Source organism: Temnothorax longispinosus, chromosome 7 (assembly GCF_030848805.1).
Source record: "Temnothorax longispinosus isolate EJ_2023e chromosome 7, Tlon_JGU_v1, whole genome shotgun sequence".
Lineage (NCBI taxonomy): Eukaryota > Metazoa > Arthropoda > Insecta > Hymenoptera > Formicidae > Temnothorax > Temnothorax longispinosus.
Window position 1 is genome coordinate 8,626,896 of NC_092364.1, and position 20,393 is coordinate 8,647,288.

A 20,393-nucleotide genomic window follows, 5' to 3' on the forward strand; every position below is an offset into this window, starting at 1 on the left:
TCTTGAAATAAGATCTGATTATGAATACCGGCCATTAGCGCTATTTGCTTATTCTATCCTTGTTCTACACTTGATGAGCGATAAAAATAGAATGATGCAATAGCGCTAATAGCTGAGCAGGGGATCGATCATGTATCTTTTCCCCTACGACGGAAACGTGAAAAGGTAGAAAATTGACCAATCACAGTCAATTATTCTCCTCAAATTCAACTATGATTGAACAATTTCTTATGCTAGGTCTACAATGCGAATCGTAAAGTCGTAAGAATTGACCAATCACAATCGAATTTGAGGAGAATAATCGACTGTGATTGGTCAATTCTTACGACTCACGACTTTACGACTCGCATTGTAGACCTAGCATTAAGGGTCGACAGGAGTAAAAGCTGATTTATAGAGGCCGTAACCGTAACCATTGATTTAAGCCGTAATCTTTAAGAAATTGATCAATCACAGTCGAATGTGAGAAGAACAATCGACTGTGATTGGTCAATTTCTTAAAGATTACGGCTTAAGGGTGCCATTACATGGAGCGCGGAAACGCGGAAACGCGGAAGCGCGGAACAGGGGCCCTATTCTTGAATCGTTTTCATGAAACTTGCATGCGAAATTCAATGCTTTTCAAATAGAAAGTCGCATACGAAAATCATTAGGGCAGGCTCGAGAATACGGTCCCTGAATAGTAACTAGATTCCGCGTTTCCGTGAGTTGAGTCCCGCACGTTTGAACGGAAAAGCGGAGTATGTACCCTGGCTTGCATAAGGCCCGGTGTCTACAATGCAAGAACTGTGTCCAAGTTTCGGTTTAAGCCAATGAAACTGCTACTTTTCTGTAAGAGCTGCAAGTTGATTGGCTTAAATCAAAACTTGGACACAGTTCTTGCATCGTGGACACCGGGCTTAAGGGGATGCTGGAGCCGTAGCCGAACTCGATCGGCGTCGGTAAAGAAGACCGGCGAACTATATCTGTCCTTGTATAGACAAAGATATAGACAAGGATAGCACGCTACATTGCACGCACACATACGCACGATGCACCCTCTAATGGCGTTTTCGATTTACTACTCGACCCGACTCGGGTCGCATCAATGGACGTGGAATACATACATAGATATGTATGTATTCCACGTCAATGATGCTAGAGTCCTGTATACATGATGCGACCCGAGTCGGTTTGAGTCGCAAATCGAAAACGCTATAAGTTAAATTATGGCTTACGCCATCTGCTGAACACTCACCCAATCGAATCGAATAATGGCTGATGCGATTACGAAAGGAAAGCTGTGCCAATAACTAGACGAAGAAGAAGAAGAAGACGCACGATGCACGTCGACATTATACTTTTATATTACGCTTCCAAATCTTGATTTGGAGGGTTTATCGATGTTTTTCTTGTTGTGCAATTCGGGGGAACTTGTTTTCGCGTTCGTACCAATGGTATATCTCTTATATGAAATACATCTTGTGACGAGCTGACAGCTCGCCGCAACTCGAGACGCCATATTGGGATAAAAGTAGGATAAGGAAATCTGTACTTCCGTAATTTTTTCTCGTTTTCTATATAAAATCAGAGTTCCCCCGAATCATTAATGTATGTACTGCAATTCTGGAGAAGGATTTTTAATTCTGTCAAATTAATACGACGCTACGTGCCGACAAAAATTGCCGGTAAAACAGACGGCTCCAGCATCCCCTTAAGATACTTCATAATAACCATCAACATGATGTTTGGATCTATAATATTATACTGCCACTTTTATAAAATAATAAAGTAATCGAAGTATGTAAAAGCTTTCTTTTTCAATGTGATTAGACAGCTCCGAAATTTGATGGAGTATGTACTGTATCCGCGTTGACAACGGATTTTGACGCGTTGTTCGTTCCACGAGCTTTTCTCCTTATATTACATGAAGCATGAAGCACAATTTGCGCGGAAAAGCGGAACAGTATAGTGACAAATAGACATTTGTATTCATTTCTTAAAATTGTGTTCACTTAATTCATTGCAATTTTTATTAATATAATACTTATCTTTTCGGCTTATCTATTGATAAACATTATTTATCAATCAAATTGACTTTCATACGGCTTAATCGACGCGGAATCGTTTGGTGGTCACGAATATAATCGGTAAAACGTTTGGTGGTCAACCGTTTTCTCAGAAAATAGAAAAAACCGTATGCGCGGACATATCACCTCTGTGTCATTAGTCGAAACAATTGTATTTATCACCCAAATTGACTTTGATAGGGCTCAATCGACGCGGAATCGTTTGGTGGTCACGAATATCGTCATTTTAAAACGTTTGGTGGTCAATCGTTTTCCTAAGAAATAGAAAAAACCGTACTCTCACGCCATTATGGTCGCATGACTCCGTGACGTTAGCTCGGTAATTTGATGGATAAACATTATTTATTAATCAAATTGATTTTTCTACGGCTCAATCGACGCGGAATCGTTTGGTGGTCACGAATATCGTCATTAACCCCTTCGTTGGCATTGACGCAAAAGTGCGTCAAATTTTTCCGTGCCCTGTGTGGCATTGACGCAAAAGTGCGTCAACCTTTTTTTTCCTATAACTTGCTTCAATTTGGCATCCAAGTCATACACGGGGGTTTTTGGGGTCGCTGATTACGAATCTGAATTCAAAATTTGCAAATTCAAAATGGCGGATCCAAAATGGCGGATAAAAATGCAAAAAATTACTTGATTGGGATGAAATTTGCCATTTTAAATTTTCGAATTTTAAGTTCAGATTCGTAATCAGGGGCCCTCAAAAACCCCAAAGTACAAATTTTCAGGATAAAAAATTGTCCTGCTATTTTGGGCACTTTTTGTCGAATTCTCTCTGCCAACGAAGGGGTTAAAACGTTTGGTGGTCAATCGTTTTCCTAAGAAATAGAAAAAACCGTACTCTCACGCCATTGGTCGCATGACTCCGTGACGTTAGCTCGGTAATTTGATGAATAAACATTATTTATCAATCAAATTGACTTTCATACGGCTCAATCGACGCGGAATCGTTTGGTGGTCACGAATATAATCGGTAAAACGTTTGGTGGTCAACCGATTTCTCAGAAAATAGAAAAAACCGTATGCGCATAATGCCGGACATATCACCTAAGTTTTGTAAAAACATGGCGGCAGTATATATATACATATAAACACAGCTGATTGAGCTGTATAAAGTCGAGATAAAGTTAATAAAATAGAGACGTATGTATGTAAAAATATTTATTATAAAAAACTATTGAATTATTTATTATTAAAGTAGTTATTATTATTAAATTATTTGTTATTTGAATTTAATATAAAAATTGTTTTTTTAACCTCACATATTTTTAACCTTACCCGAAAAAACAACACTTTTTTCAAATAAAATATGAATTTTCAGATTTTAAAATGCCGTCTTGTTGTATTTCACAATGCAAGAATTATTCTCAGAAAGGCTTTTCCCTTTACTCGCTTCCCGCAGATCCCAGTAGAAGAGCATTATGGATTATTGCTAATATTGAGAAATATGATTTGAATAACTCATCTAAGAAATTGTTTATATGCGAGGTAAGATATCAAATATCTTTGTTATGAAATTAAGAAACAATTTTTTTTTATTTATGTATATATTATTTAGATACACTTTTCTGATGATATGTGGGAGAAGCCTCGCAGTGATGGAAAGCGTAAATTAAAGCAAAACGCAGTTCTAACAATTTTTAATAATATACTTACTTGTGATATAAGTTAATTTTTTTTAGCGCTTACATTATCATTAAATTTAATTTTTAATTGTATAAATCAATAATAAATTTGTACTTGCAGGCTGATACAAGAAATGTTAAAAATCAAAATAAAAAATCATCATCAAAGTCAGCTTTGAAGATAGTTTTAAACAATGAAGATCAATTTGATGATAACAGAACCAGCTCAGATCTTTCTATGCAAATATCAAACTTTTCTAAAGCTAAAGAATGTTTCACAGAAGCAGAACAATTATCTGTTGTAGAAGATGTATTAGAGTCACCTCCAATATATAATCAAAATGATTATGAGAATTTGAAATTAAAACTTCAACAAGCAGAATTAAGAACGCAAGAAGCAACACAAAAACTACAGCAAGCAAACATAATTATTCATAAAACTGAAAGATCAAGAAAGATATTAAAAAAACATATAAGAAGACTAATAGATGGAAAGAAAAAAATTGAACTAGACAATTTAAAGTCAAAACTAAAATTAAATTTGAGATAACAATTTAACGATGATCAAATTCAAATTATTCTTGGTCAAAATTCACGCGGCTTTAAGTGGTCGAACAACACAATTCTGAAAGCATTAAAATTAAGGTTTTTGTGTGACAGCAATGGATATAATGAATTAGTAAAGCACCATATACCTTTACCATCAGAACGTACTTTACGAAGAAAAAAAGAAGGCATTGATTTCGAACCAGGAATATTAAAGGACGTTTTTGATATTTAAAAAAAACAAATATCATTGTTTAAAGATGAGCGAGAAAAGGATGCTGTAATTGCTATTGACGAAATGAGCATAGTACCTGGAGAACAATTGATCCTTCCACCCTTTCATATATTGGCAATAGTAGTATGCCTGACAGTTCAGGTATACCTCTTTCCTAAGAACCATTCTTATAACATGTCACAAATGCCCCGTTACAAGACACAAATATAAGATAATATAACTATTAGTTTAAAAATGTAATTTCCACTTGCACTTGGTAGTTGCAGTTGTTTAAAAAAGTTAAAAGTTAACAATTTTCTTTTCATAAAGGCAACTGCTAAGTACAACTAGTAATAATATTTTTAATTAGTACTTGCGACTGGCAACGAGGCATTTGCATTACTTCAACAAAAAAGAACAGATTTTATATTGTGGTTCTTTTTTGCAGAAATTGCAAAATTTTAAGTTTTGTATTTACAATAAAAGAAAAAATTTTTTTCTTTCACAGGACAATTTCAAAAAGCGTCACATGCTTTAGTCATAATGCTTGCTGGTATTTTTTCGCGGTGGAAACAAGTTGTTGCCTACTACTATACGCCCAATGGATTTAACGGTACCAATTTAAAAGCTATTATAGAAACAGTAATTAGAAAAGCGGAATAATCCATTGGTTTATATGCGTACATAGTATAACATATCCGATATGGGACCCGTAAATCAGTCTATGTGGAAAGCATTTGGAATTTCAAATGGAAAATTTTCTTCCATTCAAAATTCAATATGTCATCCTATTGATAATACACGAAAATTGTTTTTTTTTGCTAATGCGCCACATCTTTTAAAAAATTTAAGATCAAGTCTGGAAAATAATAAAATAATACAACTACCACAGACATTCGTGCATACTCATAAATTATCCTCTTGTATCGTACAATTCAAGCATTTAAGTGAATTAGTTGAATTGCAAGAAAATTCAGTCCTCAAATTAACTCCAAAACTTCACCGTAGTGATATTATTTCCGGAAAATATAATAAAATGAAGGTAAATAAAGCGAAAAATGTTATGAGCACGGATACCAGTAGTGCACTCAAATTTCTTGCTGAAGAAAATTGTAAAATAGAATATAAAACAACAGCATCATTTATAGAAGTTGTTTCCAAATGGTTTACACTTGTTATATCACGATCTCAAAAAGTAGCATTAGGTAAAACATTAGGCAATGAAAAAAGTGAACAAAAATATAATCAAAGTGTTGAATTTCTAGAGTCTATTATAGAACTATTCAGAAATATTAAAATAGGTGAAAATCACAAATTCAAACCCGTCCAATGTGGTATCATGATTACTACAAAATCTATTATTGAGCTAACAAAATATTTGATAAATGAAAGAGGCTACGTATTTGTATTAACAGGTCGGTTTACGCAGGACTGTGTCGAGAATTTATTTTCAGGAATAAGAGCAAAACATCAAATACCCAATGCCTTACAATTCAAGCAAGACTTAAAAGAACTTTGCATATCTCGACATATAAAACCATCTAAATATTCAAATTATGATCTAGATGATAGAGAATTTCTATGTGACGTCTTGAATAAACAAAAAAAAAGAAATTTAGGACAATTTCCCAATATTTCTATTGATGTTAGTTCCAAACATATAAATTTTAATAATATAGAATTAAATGTATTATATAATATAGCTGGCTATATTGTTAACAGTATTGCTAGAGGTAAAAGTGCAATATGCGCAACTTGTTTAAATTCTGCTGGTTCAACAAAATATAATACAAATATGATTTTGTATGCAAAATTTGTGCATTTAAAATGTTTCCGAAATAATACATTATTTTTTGTTACCGCAGATGTTTTTAAATATTTTATTGATATGGAAGTTATTATTCAGCAATATTTACCTCATTTAAATAATGTTAAATGTAATTTAATTAGTTTTTTTATTGAAAAAATAAAAAATATTTCTTGTACAAGTCTTAACAACTGTCATGAATTAAGTTTTAAAATTAAAAAACGATTTATTGCATATAGAATAAAAATTTCATGCATGAAAGGTCGATTAACTAAAAAAATATATAGTAGCAAAACAATGGCTATGCATACATTAATTCGTTAAATTATATTTTAAAATTTATACATAATGTTTACTTCATTTTAATTTAAAATTAAAAAGAAATTTACTAATTATTCGCAATTTTTATTTCACTCCTTTTCAAATTATTATGCTTCTCTCTGACAACATCTATTGGTTCCGCCATGCTTTTACAAAAGTTGTTTCGACCAATAGGAAGGAACACGAACGTGGCCAGACTCTATATATAGGGACTCTAGTTTTCCCTATATCTGTCTTTGTCTAACGAAATGACATCTGTCCTTTTTTTGATTGCTCGCCATCTTACGCAAGATCCGGCAACTACTGTTGCTGCTCTTCTTGTCATCCTGCATCCGTATTTGCATTACTAAAATAATTATTAGATGGATCTTTTTTTGTACGCATTGAATCTTATTTCTACTTACACAATATTATTCCTACATGTTTTCCCAAGGGTGGATGATAAACATTATGTACGTATAAACTGTAGAATTTTTGTTTTAAGCAAATATTGTCGTATCAGGTGACAGCTGTGTATGTGCCCCAATAAGTAATATTTTTAATTTTTTGGTGTTTTTGATATAAAATCGCGTTTTCCACCCTAGATTTTTGTGCGGACTTTAATTCTAGACCAAAAACTTGCAATTCTGTAAAGCCAATTAAAAGATCCATCGATTAACGATAATGTCGGTAAATCATACGGCTGCAGGATCCCCTTAGGGTCGGCAGGAGATATGGTGGAGACTTCTGTCGGGTTGGCTTTAGCTGCGAGTCCGTATTTTATTTATTATAAATTTTTAAGAGCAAAAATGCAAAATCGGGCTCTGTAGCTGACTGCATTATCCCTAAGAGCGGTGCCACGACCGGTGGCCCGACGACAAATGATCCGCGACATTTGATCCGCGACAATTGATCCATACGACATTCGGTCTAACGACGAAATATCCGATGATGAATTATCCGTAGGACAATTGATTCAAGTGACAAGTGATCCTGCTAGAGTTTTTTCTTCTCCCCACGCATGTACTTTGAAGGCACACTATGTGTCTAGTTTAATAATAGTGGAGCCCCCCGCAGAGGGGCGGAACCTACTGCCTCTACGCATATACTTTCTACGCGAAACAAGGTGGCACATGGGTTTACAACTTTCCACGCGTGGAAAACCCACGCATGTACTTTGAAGGCACACTATGTGTCTAGTTTAATAATAGGGTGCGTTCGGGAAGACGCTATTAGCGCTATTTAGCGCTATAAGCTGTTCGCGAAACTAGGGGTGCATTCGGGGAGCACGCTATTAGCACAATTATCGTCCAAAACTGTTCGAGGAGACGCTTTGTGGCGCTGTGATATACGATGATGACGTCACTGTAAAGGCAGCGTGACGTCATCACTCGCGCTATTTTCGCTATTATTTTCGAGGTGAGGCACGAAATACTATTGGCGCTTAAGCTGCGTTCGGGCAGCTTGCTATCGCTGTCGCGCTATTGGCTCTTCGAACGAAGTTCATAGCGTTTGCGTTTATAGCGTTAATAGCGTCTCCCCGAATGCACCCTAGATGGTAGCGCAGCAAACGCTACTATGACGTCACTCATGGTAGCGTTATACGTCATAACTGAGCGCTATCAACGCTATTCCTTCCGAGGTAGTGTATTGGTAGTGTTAAGGTGCGTTTTCACTCATGTCGAGATGTAGGCGACATCATATATCGGAGTCGCCGACATCGTATATCGTAGCCGCCTACGTCGTGTAACGTGGTAGCCTACGTCGTGTAAGATGGTCGCCGACAACGTGTAACTATGGTCGCCGATACCATGTAATCATGGTCGCCGTCATCGCCGTTATCGTATATGTATTAACATAGCATATAAGAATTTTGTAAAGTGAAAGTTAATAAAGTAATAAGAGTATTAAAAAAGTATTGAAAAATATAAAATAAAAAATATAAAAAATATGGAAAGGACAAGCGTAAGTAAAAAAGTAAATCTGTAAAGCGTAATAAATATATATAAATATAAATATAGATATAAATATAAATATAAATATAAATATAAATATAAATATAAATATAAATATAAATATAAAATAAATATAAATATAAATATAAATATAAATATAAATATAATATAAATATAAATAATAAATAATTTTTAAAATTAAAAAAGAATAATAAAATGTCGGTAATTGTTTAGGAAGACGAAATTCAGCAGTATTCCTGCGGAGTGTGTGGTGCTAAAAATCTGATCCCTAATGAAGAAAATGAAATCGATCACGAATGCTTAAATGGTCTTTCAGTATCTGTTGATTCAAATTTTGTTATGCGTCCACGAATAGGTATATGTATAATAATAATAATATTTAAGGGGGTAGACAACCGGCCTTGACAAGCGAAAAAATAGATTTTTTTTAAGTTAAATATTTAAGAAATAAAGAATTCTGAGTTAAATATTTAAGAAATAAAGAATAAGAATATTTTTAACTCAGAATTCTTTATTTCTTAAATATTTAACTTAAAAAAATCTATTTTTTCGCTTGTCAAGGCCGGTTGTCTACCCCCTTAAATATTATTATTATTATACATATACCTATTCGTGGACGCATAACAAAATTTGAATCAACAGATACTGAAAGACCATTTAAGCGTGATCGATTTCATTTTCTTCATTAGGGATCAGATTTTTAGCACCACACACTCCGCAGGAATACTGCTGAATTTCGTCTTCCTAAACAATTACCGACATTTTATTATTCTTTTTAATTTTAAAAAATTATTTATATATTTATATTTATATTTATATTATATTTATATTTATATTTATATTTATATTTATATTTATATTTATATTTATATCTATATTTATATTTATATATATTTATTACGCTTTACAGATTTACTTTTTTACTTACGCTTGTCCTTTCCATATTTTTTATATTTTTTATATTCTATATTTTTTTATATTTTATATTTTATATTTTTCAATACTTTTTTAATACTCTTATTACTTTATTAACTTTTACTTTACAAAATTCTTATATGCTATGTTAATACATATACGATAACGGCGATGACGGCGACCGTGATTACATGGTATCGGCGACCATGGTTACACGTTGTCGGCGACCATCTTACACGACGTAGGCTACCACGTTACACGACGTAGGCGGCTACGATATACGATGTCGGCGACTCCGATATATGATGTCGCCTACATCTCGACATGAGTGAAAACGCACCTTTAGCATTTGCAAGGTTCGTGAACGCTCAGAACGCCCATGTATTGCACATGTTTGTCGAACCTAACCACCAAACTACCGGTCGAAGAAAAATAAGGAAGAAGAAGGTGCCAGTAATACACACATTTATAATGGATAATCCCGAGTATCTCGACAATTCCGTGGAAGTAAATCTTCAGGATGTTATAACTGGAGAAGAATTTACATTGCAACTCTCACCGAACAGTGCTTTGAAAGCAAAAACCGGTAAGTTTCTTTTACGTAATTGTAAATAATATTGTATAAAGTTATATATAAACAATTTTTTAACGGATTCCTGCTTGCAATAATTTCACATTTATTTATGTATAATAATGCAACTAATTTAAGGTAGGAAAAAATAAAATAATTATATTCGATTACTTTAATATTTGAGATAATTTTCGTTTTTTTTCGTTTTTAAGACTAATAATAAACCAACAAACGCTAAAATTAGACTAACAATCATCAGCAAACGATTACGCATCGATTAGGCTTTTTTGAAATTAAAAATAAAATTTTTCCGGCTAATTTAATGCTAATTTTTCTTTTTAAATTTAAAAAAAATTAAGAACCAACAAACGTTGTAATTAAGCCAACAATCACCAACAAACGACCAACAAACGATAAAAAAATATGAAAATTAATAAAGTCGAAGTTGACCGGCTAAGTTACCGGAGCTCCTCAGCTGTGGGAAGAACGAGGGGGGTAGTGTGCGACGATTGCACCCGGTTAACGAAGCTGATCGCGCTCAGCGGGCGAAATTGCGCCCGTGCGACGAGACGATCACACGACACGGCGCGGTACAGCGTACAGCGACGGTGAACGGTGACGATACAGCGCGAATCACGAGACGAGACGACACGGACACGAATGCGAATCAACGATCGCGAGAACCGTGCCGATCGACCGTCTCGCGGAGAAGAGTATGAAGAGACGAGGAAACCGATGACCGAAAAGCGATGTGGGACTTCAGACTCCACCTGTTACCTAAACGCAAACGCAAACACCAATAATGCCAACGCTACGCTAGTGCCGTTCATGGAGCTTGCTATCGCTATCGCGCTATTGGCTCCATGAACAGTTTTGGTAGCGTTTGCGTTTATAGCGTTAATAGCGTCTTCCCGAACGCACCCAGTAGAGCCTCCCGCAGGGGGGCGGAACCTACTGCCTCCACGCATATACTTTTCACGCGAAACAAGGTGCCACATGGGTATACAACTTTCCACGCGTGGAAAACCCACGCATGTACTTTGAAGGCACACTATGTGTCTAGTTTAATAATAGTAGAGCCTCCCGCAGGGGGGCGGAACCTACTGCCTCCACGCATATACTTTCTACGCGAAACAAGGTGGCACATGGGTTTACAACTTTCCACGCGTGGAAAACCCACGCATGTACTTTGAAGGCACACTATGTGTCTAGTTTAATAATAGTAGAGCCTCCCGCAGGGGGGCGGAACCTACTGCCTCCACGCATATACTTTTCACGCGAAACAAGGTGCCACATGGGTATACAACTTTCCACGCGTGGAAAACCCACGCATGTACTTTGAAGGCACACTATGTGTCTAGTTTAATAATAGTGGAGCCCCCCGCAGAGGGGCGGAACCTACTGCCTCTACGCATATACTTTCTACGCGAAACAAGGTGGCACATGGGTTTACAACTTTCCACGCGTGGAAAACCCACGCATGTACTTTGAAGGCACACTATGTGTCTAGTTTAATAATAGTAGAGCCTCCCGCAGGGGGGCGGAACCTACTGCCTCCACGCATATACTTTTCACGCGAAACAAGGTGCCACATGGGTATACAACTTTCCACGCGTGGAAAGCCCACGCATGTACTTTGAAGGCACACTATGTGTCTAGTTTAATAATAGTGGAGCCCCCCGCAGGGGGGCGGAACCTACTGCCTTCACGCATACACTTTTATATTACATTGGAGAATTTATTTCATAATTCTGAATTTTTTTTACGGGCGTTTTGTCGCGGATTTAATTGGGTTGGACGATTTGTCGTGCGGATCATTTGTCTTTTGGTTTTTTTGTCTCCGGATCAAATGTCGCGGATCAAACGTCGCGGATCATTTGTCTTTGGGCCACCTGTTACGACACCCTAAGGTGCCTATTCACGCAGCGAAAAAATCGCCGCGATTGGAGGTCACGTGGTCATTCGCTGTTCGCTAGCGAGTAATCGCTATTCGCTGGATTTTTTCAGCTTTTAACGAATATTCGCCCTCAGCAAGGTGAAGGTCAGCAAGATACAAATGTGTAAAGAAACATCAGTTGTTATAAAATGGAATCAACAAAGGTAATTAAAGAATAAAGATTTTATATATTTAATTTAAATACTTCGCATGTGTTCGGATTGCATAAAATTATAACCTATAAATGTTATGCAAACCTATAAAATGCAAACACAGTCAACTGAAATAAAATATCGAGAAATAAATAGTTTTTACATGGTTTTAAATATATTTTCAGAATTTTATAATATATGCATGCGGCATATGCGAACAACAATGTCAAATAGATACCATCAACACTCATCCGTGCGTTGTAGGATATGAAAATATTATTATAACCGAATCTAATTATTTTTACCCTCAGACAGCTAAGAAAATAAAGTATTAATAATTTAATATATTTTGTTATGAATATTATTCTAATTAGTATTATTTTAATCTTGTACATTTATTTGATAAAGCTGATGGTGAGGTTATAGAAAAAGGTCAGAGTTGTGTTCCAAGTATTATGGAAAGTACAAGACAAAATATTGACACGGGTAATGATAACAGTGCTGTCACAATTGCATCAATAGAGGAAATGTTAATAGCTGCTGTGCAAGAACGTCCTCCCTTATGGAATTATAAAGAATTTTTCAGCGTCACAACGCACAAAAGCAATTAAAGACAAACTGTGGCAAGAAATTGAGGATCTTCTCAATACTAACAAAGAAAAAAGTATATTCACTAATATATTTTATCTTATTAACTATATATTAATTGCGCAATAATTACCGCATGTGGCTCTCTCACTATTTCCTATTTGATTTATTCAGGAGAGCCTATACTTACAAGGGAACCTCGCGAAGTGGAAAATTCTGACTTTAATATAACTTTTCACACATGTAGGGGAAGTAAAAAGATGAATTTAGATATTTTTTGTAGCGGCCTAAAAACGGTTTTAAGGGGTGAAACCACCTCTCATATGTAGAGCGGTTTTTTTGCTTTTCTCGATATACTTCGAAAAGTATTCGAGATATAAAAAAATGTTTCAAATAAAAGTTTTATGGTAAAATCTCCTCTATTCAACAACATTAATATAATATTTTTTAAAAATAATTTTTTAAACAAAAAAATTTTTTTTTAATTTTTTTAATGTGGTTAAATAGAGATGTTTTTACCATAAAACTTTTATTTAAAACATTTTTTTATATCTCGAATACTTTTCGAAGTATATCGAGAAAAGCAAAAAACCGCTCTACATATGAGAGCGAGGTGGTTTCACCCCTTAAAACCGTTTTTGGGCCGCTACAAAAAATATCTAAATTCATCTTTTTACTCCCCCTACATGTGTGGAAAGTTATATTAAAATCAGAATTTTCCACTTCGCGAGGTTCCCTTGTTAGTTTATTATTAAAAAAAATTAATTGTGAACTTTGTTTTAGAGCAATACACTATCGCAGCATTAAAATCAAAATGGAAGAACTTATACGATACATATCGAACATATCTAATGAAAGAAAAAGGCAAAAGTGGACAAGCTGCAAAAAAAAGCAAACCATGGCGATTTATGGAGCAAATGAGCTTTTTAAAAGATACTTTTGATCTTGGAATTAAAAAGTAAGTAAATAATTAATAGTTTGAAAATAAAAAAGCAGTTCTAACAATATATACAACTATTATATTTTGCAATGTAGCACAGTCAGTAATTTAACGCTACCTACACCTACACCAGAAGACACTTCCTTCAACGATGATCTACATTCTGAACTCGGTAACCTCTCTAATTTTTCTGAGGATAATGAATTAAATAAAGGTTTGTATATTTTGTTATAAAAATATTGAGAACGTTTAATTAATTATAAACAAATAATTAAAATAAATGCATTTATAAAATAGACTTATATAACAATAATTTTTTTTTAGGCAACAAGAAACGGAAAGCCGATGATGCACGTGAAAGAATTGCAAAAGCAGAAAAAGAATTGAATGAACCTATTTCTCCTTCTCAAATCTTAGAACAACCGCTCTTACCCATGCCTGAAATAAAAGAGAAGGATGAAATTTGTAGTTTTTGTTTAACAATGGATAGAAATTGCGAAAGTTACCTCTGAAAAAAGTAAATATGGCAATGTTTAAAATGTATGAACTTCTTTTTAAAATTGAAAATGAAGATAATTTTATGTAAGCAAACAATTGGTTTTTTTAAGTTTATCTATATATAACAACACTTATAGGAAAAACTCATACGTGTAAAATTTAGAAATATATATCTTTAGAAATATATACCCGTTCTCAAAACCTTGTAGTACATTTTATTTTCTCATAAGCAAAATATTTTTTATATAATTTACAATAAAAAAATTCAATTTTACAATTACATGACTGCTTTTTAATTTATTTACACATGTCAGTATATATTTTTATTTTAAATATTTTTTATAATTGAACATTTCAGTATATTGTATATTTTTACAGTATGATCGCTTTTTAATCTAGTTACATGTAAGCATATTGCCAATCTACAGCTCCATCGTTGTTAAAATAATAAAGAAATTTTTCTCGGACTTCTGCTGCTTGTCGAGTACTGGAGTTGTTTCCTGAGCGAGTTATATCTGCCATGCCACTTAAGGTCTCCATATCTGCTCTCCAACTTCCTGGTACGAAACCGTTTTCGTTCTGTCTGTCAATTAATTCTGGTGTTACATATTGAATATTTTCTTCTTCATTAAGGTCTGCCATGCGTAACCAATTGTGGAGGCATACGGTTGCTTGCACAATTTTCATTGTATTATCAACACTTAGAATAATAGGTTTTCTAAAAATCCGCCACCTATTTGCTAGAATACCAAAACTATTTTCAATTGTTCTTCTAGCCCTTGATAATCGATAATTGAATACGCGTTTTTCGTATTCAGTATTTTGTTTGCCCGGGTACGGTCTTAATAAATACGTTTTTAGTGGGAAAGCTTCATCTCCCACTAAACAATATGGCAGATTGTCTCCATTTTCAGAAATTGGTGCAGGCTTTGGTAGCTTCATCTCATTATTTTCAAATTTCTGACCAAATACGCTTTCCTTAAAGATTCCTCCATCGCTCCTTCGCCCATAAGCTCCAATATCAACAAATTGAAAAATATAATTGGCATCACATATAGCCAGAAGAACCACACTATGACTTCCTTTATAATTGTAGTAAGACGATCCTGCTTTGGCTGGACACTTAAAAGGAATAAAATACTTTCAGAATTTGTAAAAATTTATATGTATAAATATTATTCTATATCGTGTAAATATATAAATAATTTATCTTACTTGAATAATTATATGTTTACCGTCGATGGCACCTATACAGTGTGGAAAGTTCCATTTATCCGCGAAATTATTTGCTACTGTTAGCCATTTGTCTTCACTCAAATCTGCAGGTAATACTATAGATGATAAATTGTTCCATAAAGCTTGACATGTTTCTGAGATAATGTTTGCAGCAGTAGTCAGACCAACTAAATACTGGTAACATATCGAAGAAATAGAATCGCCAGAAGCAAGATACCTAAACCAGGTTTATATTTTAAAATGCACAATACTTTACAATAAAAATTATTAAATGATAAGAATTTTCAAATAAATTTGCATTTGTAAGCATGCTTACCTTAATGTCATTAATAAACGCTCAGCAACATCTATAGGTTCCCTAATGTGATGTTGCTTAAATATATCTGCTCCAATTAAAAGTGTCAAATTTTCAAATTGAGTTGCAGACATTCGTATGTAATTATGAAACCTCAAATCTTCTAGAATAAGTTTATGTAGCACAGCATGAAAGAATCCATGTACTTTTCTTTCTTGAAAAATAGGTGCTACCCAATGTTTCTTTTTAGTATATCTTTTTCTTTTCATATGTAAAAGTAAAGCTGTAACTGCAGCAACTTTCCTTTTTCGTACATTCATTTGATAGTAATGATTTACTTGCACATAATTAAATAACCACTGCATTTGTTGGTTATACCAAGTAATCCAGTTTATAACTGAGTCGTCCTCCATTAAAAAGGATTTTAAAAAATTTTGTTATTAATTAATGATTTAATCTACAATATATTTAAAAGCACTTCAAAGCCCAAAACCATGTATGTCTAAAAAATATTTTAGCATATTCTAGTACTGTTGACACGCAACTGCACAGATGCGACGCTTACAAACAACTCGCGGCGAATTATTTGCTACTTCACAACGAATTATTCGCTATTCGCTAAAAATCATTCGCAGCGAAAAATTCGCTGCATGAAAAGGCACGAGCACAGTTGACGGAAAGTAGACGGTATGTCGACTTTTATAAGTCGACTTCTAAAAATGGCGGAAAGTCGACTAAAAGTCGACTTCTAAATAGGCGACTTCTAAAAATGGCGGAAAGTCGACTAAAAGTCGACTTCTAAATAGTCGACTTATAAAAGTCGATTTTCCGTCGACTTCTAAAAATGACGGAAAGTCGACTAAAAGTCGACTTCTAAGGGCCTAAACAGAATGACTGTCTTATAACCTTAAGGCAGTGTTTTATGCCTTAAGTCTGTGTTTTATGTAACGCACAATACTGTGTTAATGTTTCCTGTCTTGTGTAGTATACGTCGCGTATACTACACAAGACAGGAAACATTAAAGGCCATTGCACGTAACAAAGTTTTAGTCATAATCGTAATGCCGTAAGAAAATAGACCAATCACACTCGATTATTCTTCGAGCTCAAGGAGAATAATCGACTGTGATTGGTCTATTTTCTTACGGCCTTACGATTATGACTAAAAGTTTGTTACGTGCAATGGCCTTAACACAGTATTGTGCGTTACATAAGACAAAAACTTAAGGCATAAAACACTGCCTTAAGGTGATAAGATAGCCATTCTGCTTAGGCCCTAAGTGCTTTGAATTTCGTGAGGTTATTTCAAAATGCCGAAAAATGTTAAATATATCGTTGGAAGGGGAAATGGGTATCAGAAATTACGTACAAGAAGCGCATAAAACAAAGCGAAAACCGTTTACATCAAAACGCAAAATCAAAAAGTGCCGACGATATAGTAAATAAATCTAACCAATGTAATGATTTTCTGGAAGGACGTCGCATTATCGAACTTGCTGATTTTAATTGCAAAGCAAATGTGGTGTGTGTATCTTGCAAAGAAGCACTTTCGCTTGAATATATTGAAAACAAGATACGAAAAGGATTGTGATCAACATTGTGTCAGTGAGATGTCACAAATGTTTACTGTTAAATACTGTAAGAACAAGTAAAGAGCATGTTAGTACAGATGGACATACCACAGTATAAGTAAGAACAGTAGGTTCACTCCGTGTCGGATTTATTGTTCTTCGTGGCAAACGTCCGCCATGATGTTGATTGCCTGATCGTGTTTTATTTGAACCGCTTACTATAGAAATCGCTTGATAATTATATAAGAAGTGAAAAAAATATAAGAAATATATTAATTAAATATTCGAAGCAAAAATGTCACAACACACGCACATAAGTAAAAAATACATGCGCGCTTTATTTGAATAATAGAAACCGCTTGTGATAATTATATAAGAAATGAAAAAAATATAAGAAATATATCATACATAGATATTAATTAAATATTCGAAACAAAAATAATGTCACGACACATTTTATTCATGTATATTTTATTCATTTTATTTATGTAGTAATTTTTTTATGTATTTATTTATTTATTATCTTATTACATATAATATTCAAATAGCATATTTTTATTACTGTATTTAGATATATACTGTGGACATACATCCTAGTTTGACGTAAATTCAAAGGCAGTTATTGGTAAATATTGCATTATTTTTAACTTAATTTTTAATCTTAGATAAATATATTTGACATGTCTTAAGGCCTTCACACATAAAATGCCGTAAGGACGTAAAACGTAAGCGTAAGAAAATCGATCAATCCCAATCAAGTATTTTCCCCTACTGGAGTTACGGACAGCGCAATACTTGATTGGGATTGGTCGATTTTCTTACGCTTACGTTTTACGTTCTTATGCGATTTTATGTGTGAAGGCCTTTACATACGAGTATTTGTGTTAGACATGTATTATTATGAATGTTGAAAGCATATAATTAATTTATTTTTTATTTTTATTGTATTTGAAGGTGTCTTGCATGGAGTGGAGGCATAGGGTGGACACATCTAAACAAATTATTATCGTGTCTAAATATACCATCAATTGATTTTAAAACATATAAGAGATATGAGCAAGAAGTTGGTCAAGCAGTGGAAACAACGGCAAAAGAAAGCTATCATAATGCAGTAAATTTGGAACGACGCCTCACTTTAGAAAATCAAGAAACAATACAAAAATTATTGTAATTAAAAAACTAATTTTTATAATTATATAGTTATTATATATTCTAAAGTACATTTACAATATGTGTACATGTATGGCAAGCTTATTAAGCTTATTTAATTTTAATTTTTTTTCTAAAAATTTAGATAAAAACATTAAATATTTTATTCTTGTATTTTTGTATTTATAAAAAATAAAAATTTTAGTAATATAAAACGAAAAAACCAAAAATAAGTGTTTATACAATAGTATATTTTATTTTTTATTATTTATCCTTATTTATTTACCTCTAGTATTTTTGTTTTTGGCGTTTCCATATATTAAGAGCTATTTTGACATTTTTTTACATTTTTCCTAGGCCAGATAATTTAAAATCAGGTTTTATTGCATCCGATGAGCAATCCAATTTATTAAATAATGAAATGCAGAAAAATATCGAAACCTCACCTACTAATACAACATTCAATGATGTTGTACGATTCGTCGTTTCATATGATATGGGATGGAGTAGTAGAAGAACGGGACAAAGTTATGATAGCCTTAATGGATTTGGAGCAATTATTGGCAACCAATCAGGATTAGTTCTTGATTATTCAACGTGCAACAGGAAATGTAAAAAGTGCGATAATGGACATAGTCTAGCTGATCATGATTGCCGACTTAACTTTTGGGGCTCAGCAAAGGCGATGGAACCCCATGTTGAAAAAAATCTTGTTACTAATAGTTCAATTCTTCAATCAAAGAATTTGGAAGTTGGAATACTGATTGGTGATGACGATAGTTCGATTATAGCAGCCTGTCGATCTTCGAGTTCACATCCTATTGTTAAGCATTCAGATAAAAATCATGCATCTGCTGGTGTAAAAGAACAATTATACGGAATTGGAAAAAATTGTAAGGAACTGAACAACGATAGAATACTTTATCTTCACCGATTCTTTACTTATGCATTAGCACAAAATAAAGGTAATAGCGCAGCATTGGCAGAAGCTATTTGATGCATCCCATGTCACGCGTTTAATGATCACAGTAAGTGTGGTTCATGGTGTGGTTACATACAAAATCCAGAAAATTATGATCATAGAACAGTTCCAGGCGGTTTTCATGATCTTCAGCTATTTGAAAATCTTAAAGAAATTTTCAATAAGTTAGCTTTGAACGCCTCGAAATTTTCAGCGAATGCATCAAGTAACGCTAACGAAAGTCTTAATGCTGTTATGACCAGTAAGGCGCCAAAAGCTCGATGCTATAGTCTCTCACAATCTGCAGATTTTCGGTTTGCTTGTGCCATTGGGCAAAAAAATTTAGGTGAAGGTTATACACAAGATGCTATCGCACGTCTTCCCCTGGAAAATTTTATTCTAATCATGTCTCTAGAATCAATCATACAATGACACAAAGACAATTATTTACAAAGAGCAGAGAGTTTAAAAATTAAGAAACGTATAACTCTGAAGAAACATAGATCAGCATTACAACACAGAAAGGAAAATGCTGAGGGCGTTACATACGAAAGTAATTGTACTCTTTTAACTATACCGGCCACGCAAGAACAAGAAATAAATAAGAATGTGATAAATGATTCCGTTATTGAAAAAGAAAACATTATTTTAATTGATCTTAAAACGTCAGGCTTTGGACAAAATAGCGAAATATTGTAAATTGCTGCAAAATGTGGCTCTTCAACTTTTGCAACATATGTACATACAGCCAACACAGCGAATATCTGCTGCAGTTATGGAAGCCAATGGTCTGAGAAATTATTGTGGTACTCTTATGTATCATGGCGTCGAAGTCCCATCTGTTCCTCTTCGTGTTGCAGTGGGAAATTTTCTCAATTGGCTTTTGTATCTTTTAAGAAATGTTACATTGCAGCGCACAATTTGAACTTTAATGGTCCCAAATTGTATGATGCCATCAAGTTATGTAATTTGCAATCAGATTTTTCAGAAACTGTTCACGGTTTTATTGACACGTTATATTAGAAAACACACTAGCAGGAA

The 20,393-nt window shown here is 33.9% G+C and overlaps 3 protein-coding genes across 5 annotated transcripts in view; 1 reads left to right on the forward strand and 2 right to left on the reverse strand.

Moving 5' to 3' along the window:
- The window catches only part of LOC139815808 (uncharacterized), a 111,326-nt gene that overhangs the window by 81,184 nt on the left and 9,749 nt on the right, over positions 1-20,393 (reverse strand). The gene's annotated exons all lie outside the window — the stretch shown is intronic.
- LOC139816124 (uncharacterized) lies at positions 11,928-14,251 on the forward strand. Of its 3 annotated transcripts, XM_071783469.1 has the most exons (6): positions 11,928-12,126; positions 12,300-12,442; positions 12,523-12,600; positions 13,486-13,660; positions 13,738-13,856; positions 13,967-14,251. In XM_071783469.1, exons 3-6 carry the CDS (start codon positions 12,570-12,572, stop codon positions 14,152-14,154), a joined length of 513 nt encoding a protein of 170 aa, XP_071639570.1. In that variant the 5' UTR covers positions 11,928-12,126; positions 12,300-12,442; positions 12,523-12,569; the 3' UTR covers positions 14,155-14,251. The 3 variants fall into 3 exon arrangements, 1 of the variants encoding a protein (XP_071639570.1); XR_011732948.1 differs by lacking the exons at positions 12,300-12,442; positions 12,523-12,600 and having other exon boundaries at positions 11,931-12,126; positions 13,967-14,110; XR_011732947.1 differs by lacking the exons at positions 11,928-12,126; positions 12,300-12,442; positions 12,523-12,600 and adding an exon at positions 12,627-12,778 and having other exon boundaries at positions 13,967-14,110.
- Positions 14,340-16,229, reverse strand: LOC139816123 (uncharacterized). The gene is made up of 3 exons (XM_071783468.1): positions 15,693-16,229; positions 15,356-15,593; positions 14,340-15,262 (listed from the first exon to the last, which is right to left on the reverse strand). The coding sequence occupies exons 1-3, from the start codon at positions 16,082-16,084 to the stop codon at positions 14,540-14,542; spliced, it is 1,353 nt and encodes a 450-aa protein (XP_071639569.1). The 5' UTR covers positions 16,085-16,229; the 3' UTR covers positions 14,340-14,539.

Coding starts and splice junctions, on each gene's coding strand:
- LOC139816124 (XM_071783469.1), top strand. CDS start 12,570: ATGGAAAGTACAAGACAAAATATTGACACGG. Junction 12,601..13,485: donor AAGACAAAATATTGACACGG/GTAATGATAACA, acceptor ACTTTGTTTTAG/AGCAATACACTATCGCAGCA. Junction 13,857..13,966: donor GGATAATGAATTAAATAAAG/GTTTGTATATTT, acceptor ATTTTTTTTTAG/GCAACAAGAAACGGAAAGCC.
- LOC139816123 (XM_071783468.1), bottom strand. CDS start 16,084: ATGGAGGACGACTCAGTTATAAACTGGATTACTTGGTATAACCAACAA. Junction 15,594..15,692: donor CGTTTATTAATGACATTAAG/GTAAGCATGCTT, acceptor AACCTGGTTTAG/GTATCTTGCTTCTGGCGATT. Junction 15,263..15,355: donor GTAAACATATAATTATTCAA/GTAAGATAAATT, acceptor ATTCCTTTTAAG/TGTCCAGCCAAAGCAGGATC.